Genomic DNA, 18,176 nt, shown 5'->3' with positions numbered 1-18,176 from the left:
CAGTTTAGTGCACCTTAAGTCAGTAAGGTACAACACAGCTTCACGGATAAGAAGAAGCTGAGATTTGGTTTGGCTTCCCTGCCCACTCCCCAGTCCTTTAATTAAATGGATTAATACCTTGGCTCAAAAAAAAAAAAAAAAAAAAAAAAAAGATCAGCCTTTTAGATTATTGGCTTCTTATTCTGACACTAAGTAGACTGCTTGAAAAAAAGCTAACTTGAAGCAGGTAGTAATGCCACTTTCCCAGGGCAGTCAGAAGGAACCTCTTAATCAAGTTTTAAAGGCATCTCTCCCACAACAGGACATTTTCTCAGGCTCAAGGGGCAGGAAAAAATATTCTGAGAAGCTTCACATTAAAAAAAAACCTGAGCACACAAATTCCAAATGTCCATGAGAGAGATGAGCTAATATGAACTCATTAAAAACCTTCCCCAGATACCATTTTTGAGATAAACATGCTTCAGTTTATCCAATGCAAAAAAAATAAGCATGCCTGGGTAGCACAAAGTAAAGTCAGTCAGTGAAAAATGTGTTATTTTCAGTGACTCATTGACCCCACCTGCAGAACCCTTTCAAATCTCTCACTCAGTGGACCTCCAAACTTCACACAGATAAAGGAAATGAAAAAAAGAAAACTTGAGGGAAGGAAAGAGGAAATCAATTTAACTTTTAACATTTCTTAGATGCATCAAAGGTCCCAGCCATGTAGTTCTATTAGGTTTCCATATGAATTCTTTTAAGAACTATGTGGAAAAGCCTTCACTGGGTTCACAGTGGGAGACTGAAGAAAATGCAGAGAATATGAATTTGATCTTTAATCTTTTTCTTTCCTAGAAAGTCAACTTTAAAAAAAAATGCTAAATGAAGTATATGTAGACACAGGCAAGTTGCAACACTGAGTACAAAGCTCTGATCCAATATAAATTTTTTGCCACTCTCAGCTCATGAGAATGCACAGCAGTATTCAGGTCTCCCAAACTGCTTATGCATCCTTGCAGTTGGTACTTGTATTTGCAATATCTGTGAGGCAAGTTTATAAGCTTATGAAACCCAAAACACAGAGGATAAAACTCTTACAAGGATGAGAAAGAAAATGTTAGAGTGTAAATGACAAAGGAAGACAAGATTAAAATGTGTGGGGTACAACATAGGTGGAAGAAAATTACCACAGGCATGCTTTAATACAGTGCAACAATTTTTTTCCTGCAGATGCTGGATTGTCTAGACATACTTTTAAACAGCATTCCTGGCAGCTAGTCCCTTAACTCTGCTCATTATTTGACAGGGTTGTAACACTACAAACAACCTTTATTGTGTGCTTATCTTCCCCTTCCTCCTCAAAAAGGAAATCAAGTGTGTAGAGTGTAAAGTGCATTCCATGTGATTTTTTAGGATGCTCTCCTCCTGACTGAAGTATGCATTAATGGTGCAACTGTAGACACACAGAAAGAGGGGAACAGTCATTGCTGTTACAGCCTTGTACATATTGATGGTACTCAAGCTTTTTTTGCTCACCAACTAATCCTCCAGGATGAGGCAAGCAATAACCACTGAAAAGAATTAACCTTCTGCCAACATACTCTTCATTTTTACCCCAAACAGTGAAAGTATGGTGTTCAAAAGTGAAAGAAAAAGAAAACGTGGAAACCCAAGCAAGCAAAATGAATACACTTTTATATGGAGCTGAGGTTCAATACTCTTACAATAGTTAGTGAAAGCAGGACTCTTGAGACTGGAAGAATGCTGTAACAGGTAGCTAACAGCCCATGAAGCTTTTAACCACCCTCTTTTGCATCCTAATTCAAATACAAGTGAAATTTGTTGTTTCTTCAACTTTCATTTTTGAAGCCAAATCTAAACTTATTGAAATTTTCCTGCATTTTTGTACAGAGGTGCTTCATAAAAGAAAACCAAAAGACCCCCAAAACAAACAAAAAAAAAACCCACACAAACCTAAACCCAGCATGTCAGATCAAGGAATTGCACACTGGGATCACTTAAATTTTTCAGTTTCAAGGGGGCAAGGTGTGTGTGTTGTTTGGCAGTTTGTGGGTTTTGGAGGTTTTTTTGAGAGGCAGTAAAGAAGAGTCAGAAACAAGCAAAAGCAGAGGTTGGGAGAAAGAAACATCAATACAATCGATCCTGAATTCTTCTTTTTTTAAGAGGAAGTGGCTTTAGTTGAAATACAATGTGTTTTGATTATAAAGTGAGCCATGTCCTTGTCTCTGGTCAAAAAGTCTTTTGGATTTGATCAAGTAACAGAAAACAAACACTAAATCTTACTAAAAATTAATATTTCTTCCCATCTACCACTGAACAACATTTGAACTTCATTCTGGGCTTATTACAATTCTTCCTGAAAGTTTTGGACATTGCAGACACTTCACAAGTCTGCTGTTTTAAGTCGTGCAAAAAATATTGGGGGCAGAGCAGCACTGGAGAACCTGATTTCAAAGAGCATCAAACACACTTCTAGCTTAAGCGACAAAAGGCAAAGGGTAGGGGGCTCCAGCCATAGAGGAGTTCCGTGGACAAGTTCCAGCTTGTCCATCCCTGACAAACCACAGAGGCACAACTGCATTAGGAATCACAGCTGTACAATGCTGTACAACTGCATCTAACAGCTCACCACAGGATATCCTGCAACAACCTTTGAGATCAACATGACCGAGCTGGGCTAATGCAGGTGGATAATGCTCTGATCCCCTCTCAGATTCATTTTAAGAGGAAGCACGTGTCAACTTGAGCTTCAGATCCTTTTTGACAAGGACATATTACCTGATGGGGCTGTGAGCTGGACCATCTGCTGTAGGAAGGAGCACCAGAAGTCTTGCTGGCTGTAGCTCTCTGCAAAATAAGAGAGAGATGTCAAATATTCACCAACATCTCTGTCATACACACAGTCATTCTCACTAATATCAACCACATGAACTCCCACATTAAAAGAACCCTAAACAACCATAAATACAATAGATTAGCATTAAAATCAGAGATGAAAGTTTGCTCAGTGCTATGTTCAGCCTCGGACCTCAGAACCTCAATTTACACTTAAACTTCTGCATGTCCCCTACATTGCAAAGCTAAATGCTGTGCCTCAACCTAAACCAAGGCTGCAAAGCTCTATTATTCACAGAATGCTAAGGATGGGAAGGGAGCTCAAGAGATCAAGTCCAACTCCCCCTGCCAAGGTAGGGTCACCTAAAGGTCACATAAGAACACATCCAGGTGGGTTTCAAATATCTCTAGAAAAGGAGACTCTACAAGCTCACTGGGCAGCCTGTTCCAGTGCTCTGTCACTCTCACAGTAAAAATGTTTTTTCATATATTTACATGGAACCCTCCTATGGTCCAGCTTACACCTGTTACCCCTTGTGCTACCACTGGACATCACTGAGAAGGAGCTGGCTCCATCCTCCTGACACTCTCCCTTTACATATTTATAAGTATTAATAAGTTCACCCCTCAGTGTCCTCTTCTCCAAGCTAAAGAGACCCAGTTCCCTCAGCCTTTCCTCATAAGGGAAATGTTCCATGCCCTTAATCACCTTTATAGCTCTGTGCTGGACTCTCTTTTAGCCAGGTAACTCCCCTTGATTAAGCAAACATGCTCTAAATTCACATTTATTCCAGAAAGGCATCATTAATTAAATGATGGTTTGTCTGCCTGTTCTGAGAAGTTATATTTGTATTTTTCCCCTAACCACAATGTTTTATTCCGTACTTCATACTAGTTTTATAAAAGATGTTCTTTAATCATTAAAGAAAAAAACCAAAAAGTTGTTCATTCAAAATATCTTCACCTTACTTAAAAATGAAACCTGGACAGTTTTGGAATAACTAATAAGAGAACAATAATTTACAACTCCTTTCTGAAGGCTTTATCCCCATACTTCTTTCACCCACTTCTCTACATTTGATTTCTGAAGTGTCAAGAGAAACGACCACACACCATGGATGTTTATGTGTACCATAATGTACATATTATGTGTACCATATACACACTTTAAAATCAAATTGCCTTTGATACTGCAGAAGAAGCAATGCAATATTGTGTCTATTAGGACACCACCAAATATTTAATACACATTATTTCAAAATTATTTTATACCACGAACTTCCACATCATTTACTCTTAGTTTAGACTAAAGCCTAGCTTAACACAGAGCTTCTCCAAATCCACCCCTCATTTATGAGGATCTGGGGCTTCCAAAAAACAAACCAAACACAGTCAGTAGTCAAATCCCTTGCAAGTATATAATTTCTTCATGGAGTAAACTCAGGCTACCTGTGCCAGGATGATCAGGTAGATTTGACTTATCTATTCACAAGATCTGAATTTAAATAGTCTTTCCAGACATGAGATACTAATTTGTCAGTACATTGTGTCACCAGCAGGATGCTAATAGAGGGACAGATTCATATTTGAACCATATGGACGTAAATTATAGTAAAAAAAATGTAAGTAAGACAATCTGTGAGATTTATACCACAATGTCATATACTCTTTGTAAGTATGAAAATAAATAGCTTATGGCTTTTAACACCCAAGGATATAGTACATTCTGTGCCAATTATAACCACTAGAGCTTACACATCATTACATATTCTAAAGCTGGCATGTCATTCACACTAATGAGAAACAGCCACTGCTGTAATTGTGCTTTTGTCTGATTCTATCAAAAATAAGTTATTTTACAAATTTCATAGTTAGTTCCACTGTATAGTGTATTTATCTTTTACTGGACACCCTTAGAAGGGTAAGCATTTTTTAATAAACAGATACACAATGGAAAAAGTAGCACTTCTGATAGAAAGCTGCACACAATATTGATTTCAGCTTTATAAAAACTTTTGAAAATAATCTCCACCTACTTCAGAAGAAAAATTAGTCAACCTATGAATAACAAGTTGAAAAATGAGATAACAGGAATTATTCTGGAAGCATCTCGTTGCATTCCAGCAAGATGCTTTTCCATAAGCACCATAAACCTCTCTAAATTTATATAAAACACATGTCTACCTTTAGCATTATCCAAGACCACCTGCATATTCCTCCCACCCAAACACGTAGCAGCCTTTGACTTTGTTACTTATTCCAACACTTGTTGCCTCTAGTAGGTAAATTTCCTCTATAGCAATCTTTTGAATACCTTCACCTTAGTTTCAAGGACATCCCAAAGAATGATATCCCACAGAGAATTAGTGCTACAATATTACAGAGAAACTAGAGAACCCTTTCCAGGCCAGGCAGACAGCAGCTGAATACATCTAAAGACAAAGGCAGAGAATAATTTTCTGTCTAGCTTTACAAAAAAGAAGAGACCAGAGTCTCAGAAACATTTAGAAGCTGACCTCCAGTGGGACGTGACCCTGCCCACGGCAGGGGGGTTGGAACTAGATTATCTTGAAGATTATCCAACCCTGAAAGTTCTATGATTCTATCTTACAGTTTTATTAAGAGATAAGCACTTAAAGAAAAATTAAAACAGCAGCGTAAAAAGTATTGCCCCTCTCCTCCCAGGCCTTTTTTTTTTTCTCTTCATTCATACATCAACTAGTACTATCACTTGCAGATTACAAGGGAATAAAAGTATTAGGTTATAGAGCAAAGGTTTACACTACTCACACACAGTGTAACAAATAATTTGGAGTAGATTCTGAAATATCTGGAAAGTACTTCCATCTGAGCACCACCATAAAGGAAAAAAAAAAAAAGAAACAAAAAACCACACACAAAAAAGCAACAAAAACAAACCATAAACTGAAGTCTAGACCACATTCCCTGCTCATCTCAGCAGTTAAAACATTTGAGAGAGGCAACTTTAACAGGCATGAACAAACTCTGAACACAGGAACATACATGCACTCTCTCACACCAATGAGTAGAAACTGGACAACCCCCTACCTTGAGGATCATGACCTCTCACACCTAGCAGGCAAGACCACAAGCTAGACCACATTCTATGCTGGCTGAATGGCTTTTGCATACTGCTTGAGCCACAAAAGAGACCTCAAGAAGTTGCATTTTCACTGAGTATTCTAAGAGGGAGAACCTGGGCTGCATTTAGCCCCATAAGCCCCATTCTTCAGTTAAAATCACCTTACATTCTATTTTCTCTTTTAAGAAGGAACATATACAAAGAATATTTAAAGATTCTCCCTCTGGCACAATTAACACAAGCCCTGGACATAAAATCCTTCTCTTGATCTTGTGGAGCTCCCAAGCCATATAATTTGAAACATCTAAACCACATAGCTCCCCCTGCTTCCCTCAAACCCCCACTCTTAGCTTATTTGATACCCAGCCCTTGTACCTTCCCACCTGTTTCTTGGTCATATATAGGTAGAAAAAAAAAACCCTCCCTGACTATTAAAAACTAATTAGAACTGATTGTTCTAATTACTTGCTTGCCCAAGCTGTTCCTTATGTCCCTGCCCCTCCGCTTCATTCCCCCCACCTGTGAAGAGAGGTTAAACTCACACAGCTGCAGGTGACCACCAGTCACCTTAAAAGACCAACGAACTTGTGCTAAAAACTTCAGAAAGGTAAAATAGTTCTCACAACAGACTTTAGTACTCCTGCAGGTAATAAAACTGCCAGTTGGACATGTGGTTTTTGGTATCTGAGATGGAAGTTCTGGAAAAATAAAAAAAATGTTAAAAAAAAAAAAGAGAGAGCAGAAAGCTGGTGGTTTGCAGGCTGCTGACCAGACATCAGTCAGTATGAAAGGAGAAAAGCTGCTGTTGGTACAGGTGCAATGCATGTTCCAAGAACATGTCTGGAGCCAAGCCTGAACATGAGGAATGCTGATGAATTACCAGGCTGCATTCAAATCCCAGTAAGAGCAGGGAAAAAGTACTTTTTCTGACAATCAAACAACATGGAGAGAAAAAGAGCAAATGTGGTCAATATGCAAAGATGCTGGTTTATTTGCAGCCTGCAGGAAAACTGTTTTCTCAGAAGATTTGTAAAACTGTTTACAGTAGATAACACAGCAAGAAGCCAGGAGGAAAAAACAAAAACACAAACAAAAACAAAAAAACCCACAAAACAAAACACTTTTAGGAGAATACATGGAAATCTCTTCAGTATGGCTCAACAGAGTAGCTCAGAAAAAGATATACTGCTGTTTCATTCCTGGGCTAAGTCTATTAGTATACAAGACAAGCCAGTATCATATACAGTCTATAAATATTTTCTCATTCCATCAAGAAGAGCAATATTGTAAGGTAATCCCTCAAAATTAAGGAAAAAAAGCAGACTCTTAGAGAAACTTAGCAGACACTTAGAGAAAGCTACCAGTGGTGTTACTCTCAGAATATCTAAAAGCAAAAAAAGATAATATATACTGTTAAATAAAGCCAAGGTTTATAACTTATTCTTCAGTTAAGTGAATTTATCAAGCCTCCTGATTGGCATGGCAATTGATGCCATTGGCTTGGAAATGTATCTTAGGGTAGGATGAATTCCTGTCTGGAAGTACCTGTCTCTTTGCATCCGCTCACTGGAGAGGGAGTCTAAGCAGCCAGTTTGATTGAGATATCTAACTTTGGATGGCTAATGTTAGCTGAAATTAAATCTACTCATAATCCCTGTTCTCCTTCCTACCAAGGGGCTTAGGCAATTTGTCCTCTTCTAGGGTTTAAGGAGTTATGATGGCAGCAAATTTGCTATGTAATCGGAGTGCTTTTGAACTGGGTTGTGAACTCCCACAAACTCTGTTAATCTTTCAAATTCAGCTTGCTGGTAAAGAAATGAAGTACTGTATTGACTTTTAGGACTTAGTTGGAATTTTTTGGCTGGGCAAGAAGGGGAGAAAAGATTTTTAATTATAAATAGAGAAGATACATCATTAAAGGAAATGGAAGGTAATACTAAACATTTGATTTTGTAAAAGAACAGCACATTTTTTTTCAGACAAAAAAGTAGAGTTAGAGCTTATAAAAGTATAGTAGAGAATACAGGTAATGGTTATATGATATACCTTATATATCAGCAACTCCTAGGCTAAATTCTTACTGTCATTCATCAGATATCTTGCTCATCATTTTTACTGGAGATACTACTTGTTAAAAAGTAAAGAGTCCAGTCGATTATTCAAAGGCTGAGAACAAACTCAGGATACATTTTGAAGTGTCCAATATCTAGGTTACCTTTTTTTTTTACTATTTTCTATGGAATTTTCCTGATTTTTCCTTAAACCCCAAAAATTAATTTGCTGAAAACTGACATCTGACAACACTATAAGGTGTTAAGGCACTGATGTTATTGATTTGAAGTTTAGTTTCTTTTTTTTTTCCATGAAGTTTTGTGACTACTGCAAGAAGGAACCAGTAAGTTTATGTTCAAAAGGAATAACAATCAACAGCTTCTTATAAACAGCTACAGATTTTATTTAACTTTATTTAATTTTATTTAATTTTATTTTATTTATTATTGTATTTTTCATTAACTTCACAACAGGAGTTTATGAAGACAAAAACAAATGAAAAATAAAGTTCTAACCTCTCATAATTTTAAGGGCTCTAATGTTCTTTACAGCTCTCCAGAAGCACAAAGTTAAATACTTTTGCCATTAATTGTAGCAGGGGAGGGGAGGGTATGAGGGGAGGGTGGGTGTCAATTGAAGTATTGAAGAATAGAATTTCATTTCTTTTTACACAACAATGCAGGATAGACAATGACAAATCCTTAATATCTATATACAAATTAAATAGAAAAGATAACTTACCTGATTCTATCTGATCAAAAATAGTGCTTAAAGGAACTACAGAATCAGAAATCTGAACCAGTAACATCACTGGAAACAACATACACTTCATGCCTACACATCAACCCATCCCTGCCTCTGGGCTGGCTCCAGACACTCTTAAGTTTTGTTGATTCATTGTGTGGGGTAAGACCTTGGACATTGAATGATACCAAATCCTTCACAGCCTCTTCCTCACAAACATCACATCAGTTGCTCAGAGGAGGCAGCTCAGTGGGAAGGGTTTCTCTGCCACTTCCATTCTGGTGTCACACCTCACACCTCACTGCTTGTGGAGTCAAACCCCACTGAAGTCTGCTCATTACAGATGTGCCACTCACCCATAAAGCTTTTTCACTGCTGTGCTATAAATATACACATTTCCTTACTCCCTTCAAAATCTTGTCCCATTTTCTGACCATATCAATCCTATGCTGGAAATTCATACCCAGTGCTGCTCTGAGAATAAGACAAAAGAAATTGAAAATACAAAATACGTGTTTTTTTCAATACCAGACAAATAAAATTACTTTTTTTAGGTTCTCATTCCTCACAGTTAAAATCTTCCAGAACTGCCAGGAAAACTACCTCCTGTCTAGTGAGACTAGCATTATGAATTTCCTGAGAGATGGATTTTTTATTTTTTTTTCTGTCAGAAAAAAATGATACAGAGAAGTTTGACAGTTTAGTATCAAGAACTTCATTTCTTTTACAGCTATATAGGAGTTTTCACTATTTGATAGAATACATTGTTGATCATGGGGTTAGGACACAAAATAAAACGTGGTCTTGTTGACAAGCATATGTCAAAGTGACATCATGTTTTGCAGTGATGAGACAATGCAGGAGAATCATCAAGTATGTTGCTCCATAACAGTGTAAAATAAAGAAGAAACCATTACAAAAAAGCAGCTGATGTGCATGCAGTGGCCAGGACATATAATGTAACAGAATTATGAGAAGTAAAGTCTGTAAGTGAGTTGTAAATGACATACATTTTGAAGTTGTTTATGAATAAGTACGCAGAGGGAAAAAAACTTTCCTTAAGATTGCTGCGCAATGTCATCAGGGATTACTTCCTCTAGCTTACAGAAATCAATGTTATGACAGGAAGAGACAGAGCAAGAGAGATATTGACTGAGCTGTCAACCATGGGAGTACATCTCTCTGAATCTGTGGGTTTGGGCTTTGATGAAGCAAATGCACTCAGTAGATGTTTTTAGAGGAACTCAGGCACTAACCCAAAGCACTTGCTCACATTTTATATCCACTGTCTACTCTTGGTCATTGACACAGTGACTCATCATTTTTGAGGTGAAATTGCCAAAAGTAGTATAATTCTTCTATTACTAACCCCAACAGTGCATTCTTGACAGTTTAGCAATTTGATATGGGCTCTGAACCACAATGTAAGGCTTGTCGTGACACTGTGATTCCCCCTCTTTTTAATCTTTGTCCACTCTCTTTAGCAATTTAATATAGATATTTTGGCACCCTGGAAGGAAAAAAATCTGGACAAGGTCGGGGATAAAAATATCCCCTCTTCAGAAATTCTCTTTACATATACCAATCAGGAGTTTTGTGTTAAACAGAAAAAGACCTGTTCATCTCTTCGTGTCCCCCTGTATCCTGCTTGATTGATAAAACTAATCATAGAGTCATACAAGGTTTTGGGTTGGAAGGAACCTTATAGACCATCCAGTTCCAACCTCTCTGCATGGGCAGGGACATCTCCCACTAGACCAGGTTGCTCAAAGCCTCATCCAGCCTGGCTCTGAACACTTCCAGGGAGGGGATATCCACAGCTTCCCTGGGCAACCTGTTCAAATACAATATCAAACGTAATTGAAATTGCAATGCATATCTTAAAGTGAGGATGAAGTCCACACACCTTTTGCATCTCACAAACAGAATAGGAACCGATATCAGAGATTGCACTACTCATTTCAGACCCCATCTATCTTAGCAAAACTGACTGGTCAAGCTCAGTTCAACACAAACCATGATTTGCTGTGCAGTCAGTATTTTCTCCTAAAGCCAGAGAGTTTGAGGATAAGCTGCAAAGAGATCGAGGAACAACCTTCAAGTCTTCCAGATGGAGTTGACATAAAGTTGGCATCCTTATCCCATGAAATGTAAAATTAGGAAACTGTAAGAATATTACAAGACTTGGAAACATGAAATAAGATAAGGAGAGAAATCATCTCAGCTTGAGTGAAAAAGAGGAAAACAAGAATATGGAAACATTTGATGCTTTGAGCTCAAGAATTCTCTCAAGCACTACAGAGATGGCAGGGGAGAGCATCACAGCCATATGAGAGGTAATACAGTTTGAAAGTGGATTTTTAGAAGTTAGCAGCTGCTTCCTCAGAAAAAAAGACTACAAGGTAGGAAGTAAGTACAGCATTATTTTGAGCGATGTTGTATTACCAGCAGTCAGGGAACACAGTACTGATATTACTGGGATGTCTACTCCTACTGAAAGAATGCACAATGAAATATAAGCTGCATTATCAGAAGAACTTGGAACATATGGCATCTTTTATGATCTTTGGACTCTTACCATTTTCCTGAGTAAATGAAAGGCTGGGGCACAAAAAGTTGTAGGGAGCTAACTATAAAAAATACAGTCTCGGTTAAGGCAGACAGTGGAATGGGATTCATCTTGTGGGATTATGAAATGTGGTTTTCTTCAGGAGTTTACATAGACCTGCAAAAATGGAATTTAAAGGTGTATGCTGATGTGAGAGAAATGAGTAACACAAGGAACACAGAAGAATTTCATTGTAGTGAGACCTGTTCTCTTCCAACAGCTATTCTGAGAAAGATCTGTTGCACTGAAAAAAACAAACAAGAAACATGAGAAATGACCCAGAATCTCCAAGTAATATCAGGTCTGAGGTGTTAAAAGATAATGAAGTGGCCAGAGAGAAGACTAACACTGATGAGATCTTTAGATACCTAAAAACCAAAAAAATCATTAGAGGAACAGATGCAAATAAAAAAACAATGGGTACTTTCATAAACCTGTGTGAGAATCTTTTCTTCTTTTATTAATGTTCACTGAAGATAATAAGAATTCAGAGTTATGTGAACATTGAAGATTATAATAAAGCCAGAACAGAGAATAGCCTTGATAAGAAAATGCAAAAGACAATAGTGCAGAAATTCAGGTAAAATATGAAATACATTAGATATACATTAGATATACTCAGAATACTTAACATGTATTTCAGTACTAGGAAGCAAGGACAAGAATCATGAAGGCTCAGGAAAGCACAAAAATCAAAATATTTATTTGGAAACAATGTAATCACAGAAAGGTAGAGGAGGTGCTCTAATGATCTCTTTAATGATGAGACAGATAAAAGTGAATAACAAAAGGCTGCTTTCTAGATAAATGAGTCATTCTCAGAGGAATAAAATTTGTAAAGTATTCAAAAAGCAATTAGACATACAGAGAAAATGCTAGCAATTCCTGCTGAATTATTAAGACCAGGATGCAATAAGCTCAGTCAAATTTTTTATAACCTAATTTTGCAAACGTTCCCAAAGAGCGGAAGGAGAAAGTCACATTTCCAATTTCAAAAGAGAGGTGTATTGGAAATGTAAGAATTGTTTGCAAACTTCTTTCCATTATAACCTCAAAAATCCCATCCTCCATACCTTTTACAGACACATACTCATTAAACAGAGGAAACTGTGAGAGACAGCAAGTATTAGTGTCTGACAAAGAGCATGATGCTCCCTCCCAAGATCAGTCACAAAAAATGAAAACAAGCAATTAATTTTGGTTAGATTTGTTTCAAGAGAGGATGTCAATATAAACACAATTAAGGTGTAATTTCTTAGGGGATTTAAGAATATGCTGTAGGGTCTTTGACCTGCAGGGAGAGAATCTGTCATTTTTAGAAGAGGATAGCACAAGCATACAACTGTTGACAGGCAGAAGGTTGAGAGCTTTATAAGTAGGAAATTTCTGCATAGCAATCCCATGCTAAGGGGGGAAGAGGAAGAAGCCCCATACTTTTCAGACCAGGCAAGTCATTGGGAGGGTCTGGAATGAACTGAAGCAATCTGCTGCAATGCATGAGCAAGAGGATGCTGCAGGAAAGATAAGGTAAAGAAGACAAGGGAAGAAGAAGAGGGTGCTTTCTGATCAATGAACATAGCATGAAAAATTCAAGGAATATAAAACCAGGTAAATATCTGTGTAATGACAAAATTTTGAGCAAGCCTTCTGTCAGGCAATGACATGAGCTTGCAATGAGTATGTAGCTTAAACACCTGGCAGCATTAAATAACAGTCCAAGCTTGTGGAAGGAAGAAATTCAATGATTTGCTACTTCGACCCTAGTGACAGTAAGGGAATTTGCCTTTATACACTTCTTTTCCTCAAAAGCCCTGAAAAAAAATCACTTAAGTAAAAAAAAAAAAAAAAAAAAAAAAAAAAAGGATTATTTGACTACGTTAGCAGGGATGCTGCCTAATCACCAGCTGAGACCAGGAGCTGACAAACTGAAGGGGTGACATTGTCCTGCAGTTTGCCTGTAGCCAGTGCTAGCATGGAATAAGCAGCACGGGTGACAGCTGCTGTGACTGTGAGGCAGTACAAGACTTACTACCTGTCAAGCACCACAGCAAAGTCTCCGGGCTCCTGGGTACACAAAGTACTCTCATTTTGCTGCAGACATTTCTACAGAGGATTGCAGAGGATGCAGTGAGCTGACTCTTCTGCACAGGCTCCGCACTGCCACTTCTATTGCCCAAGCAACGCCTTGGAAGTGATTTTTAGAGAGAGATTCTAGTAATCCCGATAATACTCTTTTGCAAACAGTATGCTCGTTTATCTAAAGGCTGTGAAATCCTACACCTATTGTCTCCACCTACCTTCCTCTTCTAAGCAGTGAAAGCCTTTGAATTCTCCTTGTTTGAGCCCCTGTGCTTGCTCCTTGCATTCAGCTTGCCCTCTTTCTCCCCCAGGCCTATCAAGCAATCTAAATCCCAACACCACAGAAGGTGAGACAGGCATTCAAATTTGGATGCCCCTGCAAAGGGAGAGATGTGACATCGTGGCTGGCACAGCAGAAACTGTGAAAATGTAGCAATCCAGCTCTTTCAAATGCCCCTCCCTGCACTGTGATCAGGGAACACCACGGCAATAAATTCTTCTAAGAGCCCTTAAATCTATCACATTAATTGCTAAATCTGGAGTAGCTATTCATCTTTCCTGGTAACATTGCAACGCATGGATTTGCTGTAAAATTAAAAAAAAAAAAAAGAAAATGTTTCCTTATGATGAAAGCATAAAATGAAAAGTAACATCCTTCTGTCTACTTTCTGGGTAATGCTTCTTTTTGAAGCTGGAGAAGGGTTCATGATGAAAAACATGAAAGATAAGGAGAACTGTCAACTGAAAGGAATGAATATTATCCTGCTCTCTTCACATTCTTAGCACTCAAGGCACTTGTAGACTGCAGAATGAATAAACAGCATCCATATTTTCAGAAATTTCCTAGTAACCTATGTCAATTTACTTCCAGAAATATCCCAGCAAGTCTCTATTCATTTAGCATAGAGAGTAATTGAAAATGGACTGCATTTTAGCAGGCGTTGTCAAATATTTCAAACAGTAATATTCTTCAGAGCTGGTCAAGAAATATATGTGAAAAGACACTTCAAGGAAAACATATGCAATAATGAGAGGTAAAGTCAGGACTGTGAGCATGTCCTTTGTCGTTTTGTTCACTGTACAGTAACCTTGCCAAATTAAGAAAATTCCAAGTGCTTTAGGAAAGGCTGCCCTCTTCAGACAAACTTAATAAAAGGTACCACGAAGAAGTTCTAAGTGCCTTGAAGTTAAAAAATGTCAGTTTCACTGTGAAGGGCAATATCAGCATCATATCAACATTTTGCTTTGTCACAGTTTGCTGCTACATAAAGAAAAGCACTTCTTGGCATTAGCTACATAGTAATGTGTGTTTGTTTAGATTCACTACAGATCCATTTACACATCATCTCTCAGGCTGTTAAAACTTTCTTTCATAAGCTGAAATACAGAGACATAATTACTTAAAAAAGCTATTGAGTCTGAGCTTTCCCTATGCTGTCATATGACAAAATAAAACATTTTGCAGTGCTGAAATTCCATCACACAGGAATTTTCATTAAATGCAATAAACCTTACTCTTTTCTTGAACAAAACTTGATACTTACATATATTTTGATCTCCCTAACAATCCAAAACAGCGAGTGGAAAAATATTTCCATCACTGTGATGAGTGTTTTTATACTCGATGGCTATTTTTAATTTATTTTCTTAAAATCTTTCATGAACAACAGGACAACTGAGTTACCTTAGCCAGATAGCTACTTCTTTTCCTCACTGTTTGTCATTTGAGTGCCTTCACATGTAAAACTGTAGAGTTTGTACCTTGCATTGCACCAGACAGCAAAACACATGGCCACCACCTACTTTTCTGATGAACACGAAATAATTTTTATAAGGACAATGACCTATATGAAGAAAATATCTGCATTTACTACTGTACATAAGAGCTTCTAATGTATTAGGGAAGGTGAGGTGCACATAAATATTTTTAGTGGTGCTTTACTTTTTAACCTGAAAGGTGTATCAATCTTCCAAGGAGATCCAGAAATACAGATTATGCTCCACAATATCAAACCTGATACTTAGGTACCAGAACTTCTCAGGTCCTTTAGCAGGACCTGAGACTGTTCTAAACAAACTTAAAATGGTCATAAACTGTCAAAATTGTCCCCTAAAACTCCAGAACAAGCAGCAGAGATGATGCTACTAAGGAAGGAAGTATTACCAGTGACAGAAAGATACAAGGGATTTAACTGCCAGCTTGATGGAAGTCTCTTCATTCATCCTTAGGCAATTTTTTTTTCCCTAGGTTTTCAGAAAAGCCTCCAATGTCATGATGTCTTGGAGGAACATAACTTTGTCCAATAATTTTGTGAGCTGAGATACAGCTCTTTTTTATTGCAAAATACTTCCTTGTGGGGTTTCAGAGCACTTCCCCCAAGTATAATAAATGCAGTTCATCCTTTATTCTGCTCCAAAATTTGAATAGAGTTTCTTGCCTCCTTCAACACAACATGTACATGCCCTGGACAACAGGTTATATCTTCTTTAAACGTTCCATTGCATAGAAAGCCTCTTGAGCCTGTGCTACAAGCCTCCTTGCTAAGTTTATTTTAACAAAACCCCCACGCTCTTCAGTTTAAATGTGGAGAAGTCTCTCTGAAGGTTTCTCTTTCTTTTTCTTTCTTTTTTTTTTTTTTTTTTGCCTTTGTTTAATAGGATTCCGTTTAAGATGTACTTTAAGTTAAGCATTACTTAAATGCTTTGTTGAAGTGGGGCCTGAAATGGGACTTTAATTTCCTTAACAACTCTCAATATACCATTACTGGAATAAATGTAGAAAAATCAGAGTTTCTGAAAAAAATGTGTCTCCAGGGCACTACTACAAGCAAATTATGGAGAAGTTAAATAATGCCAAACTATAAATCTCATATCTACCAACACTTATCCATCTGTCTTATCAGCCCGCTAAGAAGCAGGTCTTGTTTAAAGACTATGATGTTAGAGCTGGAAGTGAATACTTGCCTTTAAGTCCCTTCATATACTGTGGTATTCAGTTTCATGTATAATTGATGGGCTGAAATTTTAAGATAAATAGAGCAAATAAATTATGAGTATTCAAAATATCATCCTTTTGCCAGTAAAACCGTTATTTTTCACACTGACTCAGCCACCTCTCATGCTGCTAGCTTTATTTATAGGAGCAGTATTTCCTGTGATTTTGTGGTATACACTTACTAAAATTATTCTGATGGAAACCATAACCATGATTTTGTAATAATGAAAATACAGTACAATTTTGTTTGGGTATTTTTCCGTCATTCAGTGGAGACATAGTGTAAAAGAAAGGCATATTAGGTGAATACCAGCATTTTATATGCTATTGCTAGTTTTTGCACAATAGAATTCCTGAGTACTGTGCTGTAATTCTTTCCTGCAGTGAAACACAGGGGTGTCCACATTGGCATTCTTGAATTTTCTTATGCTGGTAAATTATAAGACTGCTTGTACTATGAAGAGAGATTGGGTTATGAATTTTCCGAAGTGACAGATTCTGTTATGTAAGCCACTGGTGAGTCTGGGAATGCCATTCAACATTTTCAGCTTTGGAATTAAATTTATTCTCCTTCTTGCCATGAGGAAATTAAAAATGTTCACAATTTTACTGCTAAGGAGCACAATTTCCATAACAAAGCCTGGGAAAACCTTGAGTACTTCTTCCAGACATGAGAGGATAGAGCCATGGATTTACATAGATACAGTTCTGTCCTGACAGCTGTGTACCTGTTGTGAGTCATTGAGAAAGTCAAACAAGCATCTTAAAATTAAATGTCTGCTCTACAAGACAGCAGTAGTATATTCCTTGTAAAAGACAAGGACAATGGACTTGGAAGAAAATTATGTCTTTGTTTTTCACAAAAAAACGATTTTTGTGAAATACATTATAACCCTTTTACATTTATATATATGGCCCACGCTGGTGAGAGGGCTAGTCAGGTATCTCCCCTGTCATTTAGCTTTATATATATGGGATCAAAAGTGAACTGTGAAATAACTGTCTGATACCATAGAATCATAGAATCATAGAATTGGCTGGGTTGGAAGGAACCTCTGAGATCATCAAGTCCAACCCTTGATCCACTACAGCTGCGGTTACCAGACCATGGCACTGAGTGCCACATCCAGGCTCTTTTTAAATATCTCCAGGGTCAGAGAATCCACTACTTCCCTGGGCAGCCCATTCCAATGCCTGATCACCCTCTCCATAAAGAAATTCTTTCTAATGTCCAACCTAAACCTCCCCTGGCACAACTTGACCATGCCCTCTTGTCTTGCTGAGAGTTGCCTGGGAAAAGAGACCGACCCCCACCTGGCTTCCACCTCCTTTCAGGGAGCTGTAGAGAGTGATGAGGTCTCCCCTGAGCCTCCTCTTCTCCAGACTGAACAGCCCCAGCTCCCTCAGCCTCACCTCACAGGAATTCTGCTGGATCCCTTCACAGCCTCCTTGCTCTTCTCTGGACCTGCTCCAGGACCTCAATGTTCTTCCTGAACTGGGGGGCCCAGAACTGGACACAGTGCTCAAAGTGTGGCCTCACCAGCACTGAGTACAGGGGCAGAATCCCTTCCCTGGACCTGCTGGCCACGCTGTTCCTGATACAGGCCAGGATGCCATTGGCCTTCTTGGCTACCTGGGCACACTGCTGGCTCATGTTCAGCTTTCTGTCAATCCAGACTCCCAGGTCCCTTTCTGCCTGGCTGCTCTTAGCCACTCTATGCCCAGCCTGGAGCTCCCCATGGGGTTGTTGTAGCCAAAGT

At 38.1% G+C, this 18,176-nt stretch overlaps 1 protein-coding gene across 1 annotated transcript in view; it reads right to left on the bottom strand.

Moving 5' to 3' along the window:
• The window catches only part of RBMS3 (RNA binding motif single stranded interacting protein 3), a 706,020-nt gene that overhangs the window by 594,194 nt on the left and 93,650 nt on the right, over positions 1-18,176 (bottom strand). The window contains exon 2 of the mRNA XM_030445801.1: positions 2,779-2,847. Within this exon, the coding sequence (XP_030301661.1) occupies positions 2,779-2,847 (69 nt within the window). The remainder of the gene's footprint in view (positions 1-2,778; positions 2,848-18,176) is intronic.

The sequence above is a fragment of the Calypte anna genome, chromosome 2 (genome assembly GCF_003957555.1).
Source record: "Calypte anna isolate BGI_N300 chromosome 2, bCalAnn1_v1.p, whole genome shotgun sequence".
NCBI classification, from domain to species: Eukaryota; Metazoa; Chordata; class Aves; order Apodiformes; family Trochilidae; genus Calypte; species Calypte anna.
The sequence above is the reverse complement of the archived record's forward strand: the minus strand, read 5'-3'. Positions and strand labels throughout refer to the sequence as shown.